The sequence below is a fragment of the Balaenoptera borealis genome (assembly GCF_965194805.1).
Source record: "Balaenoptera borealis genome assembly, chromosome: 7".
Lineage (NCBI taxonomy): Eukaryota > Metazoa > Chordata > Mammalia > Artiodactyla > Balaenopteridae > Balaenoptera > Balaenoptera borealis.
This window is the reverse complement of record NC_138864.1, coordinates 107,113,532-107,129,286: the sequence shown is the minus strand read 5'-3', so window position 1 is coordinate 107,129,286 and position 15,755 is coordinate 107,113,532. Positions and strand designations below refer to the sequence as shown.

At 44.9% G+C, this 15,755-nt stretch overlaps 1 protein-coding gene across 1 annotated transcript; it reads right to left on the bottom strand.

Annotated features, from left to right (window-relative positions):
* Positions 1–3,704: 3,704 nt before the first annotated feature.
* SMKR1 (small lysine rich protein 1) lies at positions 3,705–10,361 on the bottom strand. Its single transcript, XM_082399267.1, has 2 exons — positions 9,970–10,361; positions 3,705–4,384 (listed from the first exon to the last, which is right to left on the bottom strand). The coding sequence occupies exons 1-2, from the start codon at positions 9,970–9,972 to the stop codon at positions 4,190–4,192; spliced, it is 198 nt and encodes a 65-aa protein (XP_082255393.1). The 5' UTR covers positions 9,973–10,361; the 3' UTR covers positions 3,705–4,189.
* Between the last annotated feature and the right edge of the window lie 5,394 nt (positions 10,362–15,755).

Sequence of the window (15,755 nt, the reverse complement as noted above, 5' to 3'; positions counted from 1 at the left end):
ATATAGTTCACATACCACAGAATTCACTATTTTAAAGTGTACAATTCAGTGGTTTTTAGTATATTCACAATGTTGTGCAACCATCACCACTGTCAATTCCAGAACACTTTCATCACCCCAAAGAGGAACCCCTACCCATTAGCAGTCACTTCCTATTTCCCTCTCCCCCTGGCAATCATTTATCTACTTTCTGACTCTATGGATTTGCCTATTTGGGACAGTTCACATGGAAAGAATTACACGAGATGTGGCCTTTTGTGTCTGGCATATCTCACTTAACACAAGGATTTCAAGGTTCGTCCATGTTGAAGCAGGTATCAGAATGTCATTCCTTTTATTTTTTATTTTTTTAAATATTTATTTATTTATTTGGTTGCACTGGGTCTTAGTTGCGGCTCCCTGGCTCCTTAGTTGCGGCTCACCGGCTCCTTAGTTGCAGCACGCAGGCTCCTTAGTCGTACCATGTGAATTCACGCGTGTGGGATCTAGTTCCCTGACAGGGGATCAAACCCGGGCGCCCTGCATTGGGAGCACGGAGTCTTAACCAGTGTGCCACCAGGGAAGTCTGTCATTCCTTTTAATGGCCAAGTAATGTTCCACTGTATGGACAGACCACATTTTGTCTAGCCATTGTTAATGGACATTTGGGTTGTTTTCACTTTGGGGCTATGATGACTAATGCTGCTATGAATGTTTATATACAAGTTTTTGTGTGAATGTATATTTTCAATTCTCTTGGGCATATACGTAGGAGTGGAATTGCCGGGTATATGGTTGATAGTAGCTCTACTTATAACATTTTAAGGAACTGCCTAACTGTTTTCTACAGCAGCTGCACCATTTTACATTTCCATCAGAAACGAACAAGGGTCACATTTTCTCCACATCCTCGCATACACTTGATATTGTCCTTTTTTTTAATTGTCATCAATTTTGCAAGGGGCACTGCCATTCTAAAAAGTGCCCTCTCTCGGGAATTCCCTGGCGGTCCAGAGGTTAGGATTCTGGGCTTTGACTGCACAGAGGGCCCAGGTTCAATCCCTGGCCGGGGAGCTAAGATTCCCGCAAGCTGCGTGGCTCTTGGTCCTCTCTACACAGGCGTTGCCAAGTCCTCCTTCCTGCTCTGGGGACATTGTGCTTGTCCCTGTAGTCACCGTTCATGGGGCGCTGCCTCCTCCCCCCACACTTGAGCAGAGCCTTCCTCACAGCAAGGACGCTTCCTCCACAGAGCACGTGTGGCCTGTGTGTGGACTTTCCCATCACGGCTCCTTTCACACGCTCCCCTTTGAATCCTCATCCACAGGAAGGATCAGGATCCTGGCCGATCTGAGTTTGGCGAAATAAAAATAGCAGCGTTCAAGGACCTATTTTATCATCAGAGGTGCTCCAGGTGTCCTAGGAGGGCAGTCCCACCCTCCTCTTAATCATCTTCATCAACTGTATGATGCTTTATCGAAGTTGAAATAGAAATGTAGCTGCTGTCACAATGGAACCTGGGCGTCAGCCCCCTTCACCAGGTTGGGAGCACCTGAAGGGTAGGAACCCTGTCTTATCCTCCTAATGCCAAGCATAGGAGATACTCAATAAAGTGTTAAAATGAGATAATTTTGTTGAAGAAAGTTTTAAATGGAATATTTCACCAAAAAAATTGAATTTCTCTTGAAGTAAAATGTGCCACAACTTTTATATGGCTTGCGTGTGATAGTTCATGTCATACACTCACTATACCACCACCATAGCTATTTAATCCAAAATTCCTAACGGCTTCTCAGAACCCCAGCGTTGCAATGAGGACAACACTAAATAGCCTTTAGCCACTCTGCTATAACCTGGGTGGAGAACCCGAGTGCACAGCGCCCCATCCAATCAGGTCAGTACTTCTTCTGTTCCAACGCTTACAGTCCTTTCTGTTCATCATTTAACCATCTCAAAAGAAGAAGGCATTGCCACCTCCAGATGATCTCCTAAGCCTGTAAAATCTGCTGACTGGCATGTCTGTCCTCCCCTCAGCGATGTTATCCTGCTGTGGACAAGATCAGAAGGCGGCAATGCAGATGCCACCTCCTCAACCTTCCCGTAAACATAACTGCTCAGACACAAGCTCCTGAACCCAGCCAGGTGAGGCAGAGGAGGGCCTTAGACATCCTACACGTTCAGAGATTCGTCAAGTCTTTCAGCATCTGGTGTGGCAGCATGAACTAGAGCAGTATCTCCAAGGGTCTGGTCCAGCAGCAGCGCAACCTGAGAGTTTGCCGGAAACACAAATTCTTGAACCCCGCTCTTCCTACTGGGTAGGGCCCAGCAATCTGCGCTTTCAGGAGTCCTCATGTGACCACGGTGCACACCCAGGTTTGAGAAGGACTGGACTAGAGTTGGTGTGTCCACAAACAGAAACCGCTCGGATCCAGCCCAGCAATCTCAGCAGAGTGGGAAGGTGGCCCTGTTTCCCAGGCCTGTAGACAAAACAGAAGAGGTCCCTTCAGGTTAAGAGGAGGACCAGGTTTCACCTGAGCTGAGCCAGGGCTCCTCTGGCAACCAGCCAAGGGCTCACATTGACTCTACACGGATGGTACAGCTAGACAAGTGTCATCCCCAGCAAACTCATGTTGGTTCCGAGCACCTCGCTTCTCTGGTACAAAGATTCACAGGATTGCCTTTTTTCTCTGATATTTATAAAATCCTGAGTCCTGGGTTGCAGACTTCCTTAGCAAGCTTCATGAACGTTTGAGATCCTCACAAGGCAGCCTGTGACATCGTTATAAGTAATTCAAACAAACTAGATCGTCTCTGGACTGGTGCTGCCTAGAGGAATCAGCTTCAAGCTCAGAATTGTGAATGGAGACAACAGTGCAGGTGTCAGCGCCAGGGGAGGTGGCACGATGTGCCAGGAAGACAGAGCAGGAGGCAGGGATGGGAGGCTATGTGATTTAGAGATGGTGCTTACACTTAAAAATGCCTTTCCTTCCAAGTTTCACATTTGGGGCCAAGCAGAACCAACTGCAGTTTTCTCTTTTAAGTGTCTCCACACAGGCTGGGGAGATCCCAGAATATCATCAGCAGAATGCCCAAGGAAGGCTTCCCTGGTGGCGCAGTGGTTAAGAACCTGCCTGCCAATGCAGGGGACACAGGTTCGAGCGCTGGTCCAGGAAGATCCCACAGGCCGCGGAGCAACTAAGCCCGTGTGCCACAACTACTGAGGCCGCATGCCACAACTACTGAAGCCTGTGCGCCTGGAGCCCATGCTCCGCAACAAGAGAAACCACTGCAATGAGAAGCCCGTGCACCACAACGAAGAGTAGCCCCCGCTTGGCACAACTAGAGAAAGCCCGCGCGCAGCAACGAAGACCCAACGCAGCCAAAAATAAATAAAATAAAATAAATTTATTAAAAAAAAAAAGAATGCTCAAGGTACATTTCTAGCACCAACTCCAAAACTCAGAGTCAGCCAAGTTTAAAAGAAAGGCTGCAGAAGGTGGGAAGATGTAAATGTGTAGAAAAAGACGAAGAAGAGTCAGGTGAAAGAGAAAGGAGAGAGGGACGGGGGCTGATTGGCCCCCTTCTCCCCGTGCTCCAACCACTGACGCTGTCAGCTCATTTGAGCCGCTGTTCCTGCACACTAGCAGGTTCAGAGCAGGACTGACAACCCTGGTCTCTACCGCTGTCTGTGGCTAATTCGAATCAGACAAGAGTCAGACCTCTGAGAAGAAAATTATAAAAACAAAATATTTATTATTTTTCCAGAAAAAGATGAGGAAAGGAAACTGTGCCCAAAAGAGGGACACATAAGCAAATTCTGTGCTTTTTGCCATGTCTTCTCTAAATAACAGACCCCCTTTGGTAAAAGAAAACAACTCATGCAAGCTAGAACTGCCTTTGGAGAGCGAGGTTTAATTCTGACCCAGACTTATAATAATTTTTTACAATCCTATCAATTCCACCACCATGTGGGAATTACTCGGACTTTTTTTCCCCCTCTTAACTACTGAAAAACCAAAGTGGCTCACCATACCCGGGTTTAGCTGAGGAAGTAAAATGCATTCAGCATTAACTACCACTGAAAAGCACACTTAGCTTGCATCTCAAATTGTCTTCAGTAAAGTCTATTTTGCTTGCAACAGTGGTATTATCCTGATTTCTCTTCCCCAAGTTCTGTCCTCTGTAGTAGAGAGAAGCTGGGAAACGCTCTGGCTTAAGTCTTGTTTTCCCCCTTCTTTGACTTGGTAGCGCCTGGCCAGCGGAAGCCGCGCAGGTGCAGGCAGCCGGCGACGTTGTGGACGATGTAGTAGAGGTTCAGCATCGCGGCAGGGCTGAAGATGTCCACTTCCGGTTTCTTCTGCTTTTTGTCATGGGACTTGCCTCGGCCTTTTCTTTTCCCTTTACCTGGCTTTCAAAGACAGGTATATATACGGGGCAAAAATTAGTTTTTATAACATTGACATTATATAATTTTCAACATTTCCTACCGAACTTAAGAAAAAAAATTCCTAAAAGGAAAAAACTGTGACAACAACAAAAACTTGCATGGAGTGGGAAGAGAAGTCATATGCAGTCTGATTCAACAAATGCCTATCAAGACCCCCAGTTTAAAAGAGATCCAACCTGATTCAAGCGCCCAGAGACTGGGAGAGCAAGGCGGAGAAACTGAGGTACGACCCAACACCTAGACATTGTGGGCTGTGTCATTCAACGAGAGGGTGAACTATAATGAGGTGACCCAGGGTGAGGAGAGAAGGCGAAGGGACAGAGGGCTCCGAGGGGAATCAGTGTACAGGGAAGGGAAGGCTGGTGCCAAGGGTAATTCTCATGGTTCACGGCTCCCCAACTCTCACACACCTCCCCAAAGGAGACACTCTTTTAGCAGAGAAGCAGCATTCTCCTGTTTCTTTTCTTTCAAAAACAAAACAAAACAAAACAAAAACTAAACCCCCCACCGCCAAGAAAACTAAAAAAAAAAAAAGACCCAACCTAATGCAACTGATGTGTGGACTCTGCATTTTGATTAGAACAAACAAGCCATAAAAAGACATTTTTTTAGGCAATTGAGGACATTTGACAATATCGAGTAATTGTTAATTCTATTAGGTCTGACAATGGCATTGGGTCATGGAAGAAAATGTTCCCACATTTCAGAGATGCACATTAAAATCTGTAGGAATGAAATGAAAGAAGGCCTGAGATTTGCTTTAAAATACTGCACCTTCCTCCTCCCCCCTCCCCCCTCCCCCCCAAGTAAAGTATAGATGAAGCAAAGGTGGCAAAATGCTTATAATTTCTGAATCTGAGATACGGCTATATAGGGATTCATTTTAGTATTCTATTTTTGTGCATGTTTGGAAATTTTCCTAATAAAAATTAAATTAAAACAGATAATTAGGATCAAATACATATTTTGGCATTTGTTATGCGAGAGTCTCTACCTCATTAAACAGTCACGAGGATTAAGTGAGACACAAACATAAGGCACTTAGCCAGTGTCTGACACGAAGAAAGCACTCAGTGAAGGATGTTGCCATCACCTTTATCACTGCTAATCCTCAGAGCTGTGTTTCAAGGGAGGGAGGTATCATTTCCGTCTTAAAAATGGAAATGCAGAGGCTCCCCAAGGTCACAGTGCAAACCAGCATCCACCAGGCTCGGGGGCTGTGCTCTGGCCACAAGCACACTGCCAGGTTAATGCCCTCCCGGCAAAGGAATGGCTACCATCCTAACCTGGGAATAAACTATCTCCAAAGTTTTGCTAGAGCTGCACAAAGCTGAATGGAATTCTCTATGTCCTATGACCCACCCATACAGAAAATAAATGATGGGAATGCATTATTGAAAAAGTGTCTCTTCTAGGCAAGGGAAAGGAGGAGTATATAAGTTATCAAGAGTGCCTGCAAGGGCTAAATGTTTGTGTAAAATAGATGTCCTGTTCATAGCATCTCACTTTTAAAATATCCCAAGTTAAACAAAGAGAAACATAGTCAATGTGTCAAAAACACTAAAATACATTTTGTGAAATGAAATGGAGGACATTCCTAGATACAAAACCCAGAAATGAAGATGAGATATATCTTGCAACACAGTGGCCCAGCTTCTGTGAGGAAATCCAAATGAAGAGAAACAATATGGAGTCCCATATGATAACTGCATCTCCTGATAAAGCATCACCTTGGGGTGTGGGATGTGCACTGCCATAAGCTCTTAAAGATTTTGAGTCTTGCCTTCCTTTCTGATTTTATACTTTTTTGCATGTCAAACACGCTTGACTTACCTGGAATAAGTGCCCCCAAAAATGTATGTGTTTTAATCTCTAAAATTGGTTTGAGAACTAAGATTCACACCAAAGTTTGACATTTTTATTCAAATTTCTCTTTTTTTTGTAGATGATTCTAAAATTCATATGGAAATGCAAAGAACTCTGAAAAAGAAGAACAAATTTGAAGGACTAATACTACCTTATTTCTAGAATTATTATAAAGTTTCAGGATGCAGACAGTATGGTACTGGTATTAAGATTAATAGACTAAAGAGTCCAGAAATAGATCAACACATACACAAACAATTGATTCAACTGATTTTCAACAAAAGTGCCAAAGCAATTCAGCAGAACAAGGATAATCTTTTCAATAAATGGTGCTGGAACAATGAATATCCGTTTGCAAAAAAATGAACTTCGATCCATATTTGCACCATATGCAAAAATTAACTCAAATGGCTCATAGACCTAAATATAAAACCCAAAACTATAAAACTTATAGAAGAAAATATAGAAAAAACCTGTGTGACCTTGGGTTAGGCAAAGATTTCCTGGGTATGATATCCATATTGATGTGTGTGAAAGAACAAATTGATAAATTCAACATCAAAATTAAAACTTGTGCTCTTCAAAAGATATAGTTAGGAGAATGATAAACAAAGCCACAGATTGGGAGAAAATATCTGCAAATCATAAGTCTTGAATGTGGTGATGGCTTAATGAGTGTATGCCTAAGCCAAACTGAAACTGTACATTTTAAATATGCACAATCTATTGTACATCAATTATACCTCAATAAGTCTGTTAGGAAATTATTGTAAGGGAGTGAAATTTTTCAGTTTCTGAGCTGGTTGGGTTGGTTGAATACAACTCCATGGCTCTTGACTATTCCTGGGCTCAGAACACAGAGCTCCTGACTTAAAACTCTCCAAACTCCTTAATGAAGACCATTCCTTCTTTCTAGTTCCCAAACTCGCCAAGCTCTTCCCTGATCCCTCCTCTTCCTGCAGATCTTCACAGAGGGCATAATTTGTTTCTTATCTTTGTGCTAGCCTCTGCTCAAATACCACCTCTTCAGAAAAACCTCTCAGACATCATGCCTCTATTCTATCTATAGTTAGGGTGACCATATAATTTATTGCCCAAAACAAGACACTTCAACAAGCATTAACTGGCACTGTCCCAGGCAAAGGGGGAGGAGGTACAGATGACCTCTTAAAAACCCTCCCAGGGCTTCCCTGGTGGCGCAGTGGTTAAGAATCCGTCTGCCAATGCAGGGACACGGGTTCAAGCCCTGGTCTGGGAAGATCCCACATGCCACAGAGCAACCAAACCCGTGCGCCACAACTACTGAAGCCTGTGCACCCTAGAGCCCGTGCTCCGCAACAAGAGAAGCCACCGCAATGAGAAGCCTGCACACCGCAACGAAGAGTAGCCCCCGCTCGCCGCAACTAGAGAGAGCCCGCGCGCAGCAACAAAGACCCAATGCAGCCAAAAATAAATAAATTTAAAACAAAACAAAAAAATCCCTCCCAGCAGTGTCACTTTCTATCTCCTTACCCTAAGCACTCACTATTTAATAATATTTTTTTGTTTGTGTATTTATTGTATGTTTCCCTAACCAGAGGTTTTGTCTGTGAGTTCACTGAACTTTCAGGACCTAGAACAATGTCTGGCATATTGTAGGGATGAATAAAATATGCTGAGTGAATAAAATGCAACTCAGGGAAAGCAAATGTAGATTTCTCCTTCTCTGGATTTTAAGATGCCGCCTTCATTCATTCAACAAATTTTTAACAAATACTTCCTGGACATGAGGCCTCAAGTTAGATGGAGAGCAAAGCAGATCTGGGCTCCCGCCCTCAAGAAACTTACAGTCCAGTGAGGGGGAAAATCACAAACACATTTAGTCACCAACTATGCTGTGAAGGAAGCCCAGGGTACATGGCATTATGATGACATGGGATGGGCAGGGAGTGACCTCGTCTGGGACATGAAGGAAGAAGGATTCCTGAAGAATGCCCTATGGGCTGAGGGGTAGGGAATTCCCAGGCAGAGCAAACAACCTCTCAAGTCAAAGGGACCAAAAAAGAAAAGGTCAATGTGACTGCCCTGTAAGCAACAACCATGGGGGCAGTGAGAGGAGTTGAGGCTGGAAAAGTAGGCAGCATACAGCTCTGGCCTGTAGGCCTTGCAAGCTAAGGTTTGACCTTTATCCAAGGAGCAGTGAGAAGCCATCAGCTTAAATGGCTTTACTTATTAAACCATTCTGCTTCAGTTTCCTGGCCTCTGAAAGAAAATGGCAGTGTCAACCACGTGAAGTAACCAGGGAATAGCTCTCAATTTAAATCAAGAGATATTTATTTAGTGCTTTTACACACAACACACTGGAAGAAACACAGGTTTACCAAACACATTTTTATACTACAGTCTAATGGGGATGAGGAGTAAGACTTTCCAAGAAACAGGCAAAGCACAGTAAGTGAGGTGCAGAAGGCTGTGGGTGCCTAGGAAGCAACAGGGGAGCAGGAGGTATTTCAGAGGTGGGTCCGTCTTTAAGTAGATTGATCATTCGAGTTGGGGAAGGTGCAGAAGACTTCCAGAAGAATGTGGGTCTATGTGGGATGTCGTTTTGTTTTTGTTTTTTAAAGCAGAGAAGAATATGGTAGATAAAGCTCAAGAGGTTGAGGCCCCCTTACCAAGGGCTCCCAGCGCCAAGCTCAAGCAGAGCAGTGCCTAGTTCAGCAGACAGTGGAAGTCCCTGAGGACCTGGTCACAGCCATTATGGGATGATCAAACTGGCAGGGAAGGACAGAGGAGATGGACAGCCCCTGAACAGTGATAGGGGGCTACTGCCAGAACCCGGCAGGTGGTAGTTAGGAGGGTCTGACCAACAGTGGCAGGCAGGTCACAAGAGACTGGATGAGGACTTGGGAAAAGGAATGCTTTCGAGTTTGCGGCCAGGAGAATGAACGTGCCATTGGGAAGTGCAGAGATGGTAGTGGTTAAAAGAGCTGGATTTTGAACACAGTTTGAAAAGGCTCTCTGATGGAGAGATCCAGCAGGAAGTTGGAAATGAAGGTTTGGCGTCAGCGAGGTTTGGTTTAAGATGTAGCTCTGTCAGCCAAAGACTTGGGGTTCAGATGGAAGTAAGGATGTTGCAAGATTTCCTGGGCATAAACCCAAGAACTCCCTGCACAAAAGGTCTCCTTCCAAAGCCTTTCCTCAAACTGAGGTTGGAAAGAAAAATCACTCTCTACAGCGGGCACTCCGAGTCCCACCAAGGCTCATTTTCTAATTCCGTAATCCACCGAGAGGAATCCCACCTGGGACCCTAGCGGGGGCAGCAGAAGCTAGATGCCTGGCCAGTCGCCGTTGGCACATACTGGCGCCCTGGGCATTTTCTGGGTGTGAAAATTGCTCAACAGAACCAAGGGACTGCAGCCAACCAACTCACACACACACACACACAAAGGGCTCAGCCTGATTCTGCGGTTGCTGTCCCCTTCGGCGGGCGCAGACCACCTAGCAAACCCCTCTCCCACCTCATCTTGACCCAAAGCGTTCAGATCACTGGATTGGACACCACCAACAACGCGAGGAGATAAAGGCACCAATCTCGTGGCGAGGGCAAATCTTAGTAAAGCGTGCCTCTACGAGGCAAACGGTATTAAACTAATTTAACAAGAGCCTGGGAACCTCTTACACTTAAATAAGACGTGTATTACCATGGTAATGCTTTCTCAGTTGAGCCGGTGAGTTCCTAATCCTGAAAGATACCCCAGTTCTCCGCGTCGCTTGGGGGCGGCGCCCCCGCGCCCATTCCTGCGGCTCACGGGACTGCCACCTCCGCTCTTGCCCCCGAACCGCCGCAGGCCCAGGACCTCGCCACGCTTCTCAGGAGCCCGCGCCCGCGGCGCGGCGCGAGGAGGCCGAGGCGCTCAGGGGAGCCCGGCGGGGTGAGGGGGCAGTCAGCCACTGGGCCGCCGCCACTACACGCTGGGGCACCCACCGCAACGAGGTTGCGGGCTGCGCGTCTCAGACGAGCGCGCCTCGGGCGGGCTGGGGCGCTGGGCTCGCGGGTGCCGGCGGGCGGTGAGCACACACGCCGGGCGGTGCGCGCCGCGGGGGGGCGGGGCCGCTCAGTGTTTACCTGTTGCCAGGACACCGGGGCCTGGCGCTCAGCCGTTGGACGGAGCCCGGCCCGCCCAGCCCGCCCGCAACCGCTTTCGTGATAGCGGCCGCCGTCCCCTGCTGGCCGCGCCGCTCTGGCTGGGCCATTTCACCTCGCGTGACTGCGGGTAAGGTTGAGAACGCCCGGAACCCGGGCTCCGCGCGGGGGAGGCTGTCTTTGGGCGACCGAGGAGGGCGCAGGCGAGCTCCTGGCCAAACCCGAACGGGCAGGCGATGCTCCGCGTGTACCGTACTGGCCTTGGAGTGGGCGGACTCGGCTGTGCGTGCGAGCTAGGTCACTCACTGGCTGACGTTGGAGAAGTTATCGAAGACTCCATGACCTTTTTTGGAAAATGAGATAAAGCCTTTGAGGATTGAAATGAAAATAACATGGGGAAATGTTTGTAAAAGAGCCTGTAATAATACAAACATTACAAAATGTTTTTTAAAAGCGCCTGAAAAAAGTTCTTATACCCGTCGTGGGATTACGCAAGGATACAGTAGATTCAGTTATGCTTCCAACCTTGAGTTCATCCTGACATCCTCCTCCCCGCAGGAGAATACACAGTTTAGGAGCTGGACCCTCATTCATTTTAATGACTCACTTCTTTTTATTCAAGTTATTAGGCATCTATCATGTGCCTGACACTCAGTTTTGGGCCCTGGGAATTCAGCCCCGAATGCAGAAAAGTTCTTTTTTTGGGGGGGGGTGTCAAATGGGGGACGTGGCAGACATTAAAAATGATAGGTGCAACAGGATGTATTACATTTGGTGTATTAAATTGATACTATGATAGCTGACTACTCTTTTATTTTTTTATTTTTATTTTTTTTATTTTTTTATTATTTTTTTTTATGACTACTCTTTTAGACTGGTGAATGGGGAAGGTCTCTCTGGGGTTTAACTGAGATTTGGGTGATAAGGAGGAGTCAGCTATGCCAAGGTCAGGGGACAGGACATTGCAGGCCCAGGGCAGGAGGAGGAGACTGGACCCAGAAGCAGGGGTGGGGTCCTGAAAGGCTCTGCAACCAAGGGTAAGGTGTTTTTTTGTTTTCCTTCTTTTGATTGATGACCTCACTTCCAAAGGGGAGTATTTGTGTACCAGGTTCTCATGCATTTGCTTTCTCTAATCATCAGCAAAGCAAACCCAAGTTCCAATGACTTTTAATTTGTCTGGTAGTTTTTTTGAGTACATAGGCCCTTGATATGGCAAATTCTCCTGCCTTCTGCCTGTGCTTTCTCCTCTGCTGGCACCTTACTCCCTGGGTAGGGGTGGCTCACACTCCCTGTGTACACTTCTTTGGGTCGTCACAACTCTCTCAGGTTAACCCCTATCGGGCTCACTCCCAAATCTGTTCTAGTCCTACTTTTCCTGAGTTCCAGATTGGAGGTCTGAAAAAAAAGATAGAAAGCACAAGAAAGCATGATTTGTCGGTGGACAGGTGAAACATAAAATGAACGGTCTAGTGACAATTGGTACAACTTCAATGGCAGCACCATCTTCCATTGACCAAATGGGTCGTCAGCCTTTGCACTGGAGAAAGCCTTAGCATTGACCTGAAGGGAGGTGAGGAGGGCTGCTGGGGGGTGGGGCTGAAAGGCAGACTTCCTTATAACAAAGAACGCAGGTTACTGGTTAGAATCAAAGGAAAATGTCATTGACAACATAAGCATTTTTCTTAAACACCAGTCCACTTAAGAACCTCTTAATGTTTAGCACTTAAGATCTGTTTATTCTACAAGAACCGAACAAATCTTCCTGTATAAATTGGAAGATGATGTTAAATTTAGATAACTATTCAAACTCACATTGGAAAAGTACTAGTTAATTTTATGTTTATGAGTACACATCCTTATGTCTTCTTTATAAATAGTAACATTAACTATGCTGCTCTTTAAAAAAAAAAATTACCAGAATTAAAGTGTACATTCTTAGAATATTCAAACTTAGAATATTCTATCACTATCTTTCTTAAAAGTTACATTTAAAAATTCCTATTTCTTCCTCTCTACTCTGGTGGTCTCTCTTCCTCCCTCCCTTCCTCCTTCCCTTCCTTCTCTTTTTCTTTTTATCTCATTAAGTTCAACAGTATAGCACTGTTCACTTCACCCACTATAGCCCTAATTTTGAAGAGGAGGTTACAGAAAAAATAAAATGTTCTTTGTAGATAATCTCTGGTCAGTTACTAGGGTCCCAGCAATGAGAACCTTGGGGTACAGTAAGACCAGGTGGAGCAGACTCAGGAAACTATCTAGAGCAGGGGTTGGCAAACTCAGTAAATATTTTAGGCTTTTCAGTTCTCATGTCCTCTTTTTTCCAACTACTCTGCTGATGTAGAATGAAAGCATTTATAGACAACACGTAAACAAATGAGTGTGGCTGTGTTGCAATAAAACTATTATGGAAACTAAAATTTGAATTTCATAGAATTTTCATGTGTCATAAAGTATTTTTCGTCTATGGATTTTTTCCCTCAACCATTTAAGAATGTAATAAAAAACCATTCTTAGGGCTTCCCTGGTGGCGCAGTGGTTGAGAGTCTGCCTGCCAATGCAGGGGACACGGGTTCGAGCCCTGGTCTGGGAAGATCCCACATGCAGTGGAGCAGCTAGGCCCGTGAGCCACAACTACTGAGCCTGCGCGTCTGGAGCCTGTGCTCCGCAACAGGAGAGGCCACGATAGTGAGAGGCCCGCGCACCGTGATGAAGAGTGGCCCCCGCTTGCCGCAACTGGAGAAAGCCCTCGCACAGAAACGAAGACCCAACACAGCCATAATAAAAATAAATAAATAAATAAATAAAAAACAAAAACCATTCTTAGCTCACAGGCTGTATAAAAATGTTGGTGGGCCAGTTTTGGCCCATGGGCTATAGTTTGCTGATCCCTGAGCTAGAGAATTTAAATGCTATTTATTATTCTTGCTGGGGGTTTCTTTAATAGGGAGGGGAATGAGGTGGAAATAACCAGCAATTTTTGAACACTCATGTTTAACAAGCATTATTCTAAGCACTATTATATTGACACATTTAATCCTTACAACTCTAGAAAGTAGGTAGTGTTATTATCCCCATTTATAGATGGGGAATCTGAGACATAGAGAGATGAAATAACTAGTCAGTTATCACACAGCTAATGGAGGCAGAGCCTGGGTATAATAACTCACCAAGTTGGGTCCAGCACTGTCAATCTGAGCCCTTATGCTGTACGGCCTTTCTGGGTAAAACATCTCACATCTTCCAGCAAAGACATATTTTCACAGGCATCCACATGGAGAATCTTTGTCCTGACAGCTCCATTAAGCATTTGAACAAAAAGTTACAGAATGTTCAAAGTAATGTTTCCATTTGGAGGCAAGGGGACAGATGGCGCTATCTTATTTAGTAAGAAAGTCACAGTCACCAAAGGTGTTTGAGCAGAGGTGGGATGACTTTTGTACTCTTGCAGTTCCTTTGAAAGACTTTTTCTTTTCTATAAAAGTAAAAATTTAAAATTCTTCCTTTTTGAAATTTAAATCTGGCTAATTACTGAAGGAGCAAATAGGCTGAACATCTCCCCATGGCCCACTCAGGCCCAATCTCATTCCATTTACAGGATCTGGGGGTGTCTGAATGGCCAGAAAAACTGCTTGTAGGAAATTACATTTCAGATTGCTTTGGCCTATTGCTATGAGAACTGAGTGAATCTCCCTTCACCTCATCCGCCACCACAACATACACACATGCACACGCACACACACACACCCTATTCTTCCCATCTATACCCTTTCGTATAACATTTCTTCCTAGCTAGAAAATGTCTGACAGTGTTAGGGAAGAATTATTTGATTTAATTATTTGATATATTAAATTTATAGTCATATAAGAGAATATTGATATAGAAAAATAGATCTCCAGGATAAATGATAAGAGCAAGAATAGAACAGTACATTGTGCTCCTAATTGTAAAAAAAAATGTCGATGAGGAGGAGATGGGTATTATCATGGGAATTTTCTGAAAGAATAAAAAATAGAAAAAAATATTGGCAGTGATTACTTCTGGGGAACAAGACAAGAGATCTGGGTTGGGAGATTACATTTTTCTTTGTGTACTTTGAAAATCATTTACATTTTTTGCATGTATCTTAACAAAAATACCAATACATAAATGTATTTTTCAGTTTTACACATGTTCCCTCATGTCATATCCTCTACCCAAGCCTAAAACTCTTTCTTTACTTGAATCTCCTTTGACTACATCAATAGCTACAAGTATTTTCTAGATAAAAATAACTTCCCTGGGTCTTGCCTTAAACCTCTAATACTGATAGAGTAAATAAATCAATATTGCTATTTGTTAGTGTCTGATGAGTTTTAGTGGGTTGAATGGTGGCCCTCCAAAAGGTATGTCCATGTCCTCATCCCTGAAACCTGTGAATACGGCAAAAGATAAAGATATTTAGATTGCTTCCCTGGTGGTGCAGTGGTTGGGAATCCGCCTGCCATTGCAGGGGACGCAGGTTCGAGCCCTGGTCCGGGAAGATCCCACATGCCGTGGAGCAACTGAGCCCACATGCCACAGCCGCTGAGCCTGCACTCTGGAGCCCACGAGCCACAACTACTGAGCCCACTGTCCTAGAGCCCATGCTCCACAACGGGAGAGGCCACAGCAGTGAGAAGCCCTTGCACCGCAACGAAGAGTAGCCCCCACTCACCGCAACTAGAGAAAGCCCGTGTGCAGCAACTAAGACCCTATGCAGCCAAAAAAAATTAATTAATTAAAAAAAAAAGTTAAGGATATTTAGGTGGTTACAGAGCTCATCAATTATAGCATCCAATGAGATCAAAGTCGTGAGTTTCATTGTTGTATGAACAAGTGTCATTTTTCTTCCAAAACCACAGGTGAACTTTTTTTTGCAGGGGCGGTGCTGCACAGCTTGTGGTGTCTTAGTTCCCCAACCAGGGATTGAACCCAGGCCCCGGCAGTGAAAGCACCGAGTCCTAACCACTGGACCGCCAGGGAATTTCCCCACAGGTGCATTCTTAATCTCAGCTAGTTTTATTGTAAATATGGGTCATCTCAAGAAGGACTAGAGGAATGAATTCTAACTTACCACTACTTGGGGGAAAAACAGAAACCATCAACACACTTGTCTTTATATAACAATGATTAATAATTGTTAGGTGGAAGAGCTGGGGATCTATGGGCAAGGAAGGTCAAGAAAGCCACACTGCAAGTATCAGCATAAAGCACTGAAATGAGTCTTTTCAAATATTCACTGGAAAGCTGTTGATATTCTCAAGAAGAATCTCTAGGGAGTTCCCTGGTGGCATAGTGGTTAGGGTTCCAGGCTTTCACTGCCC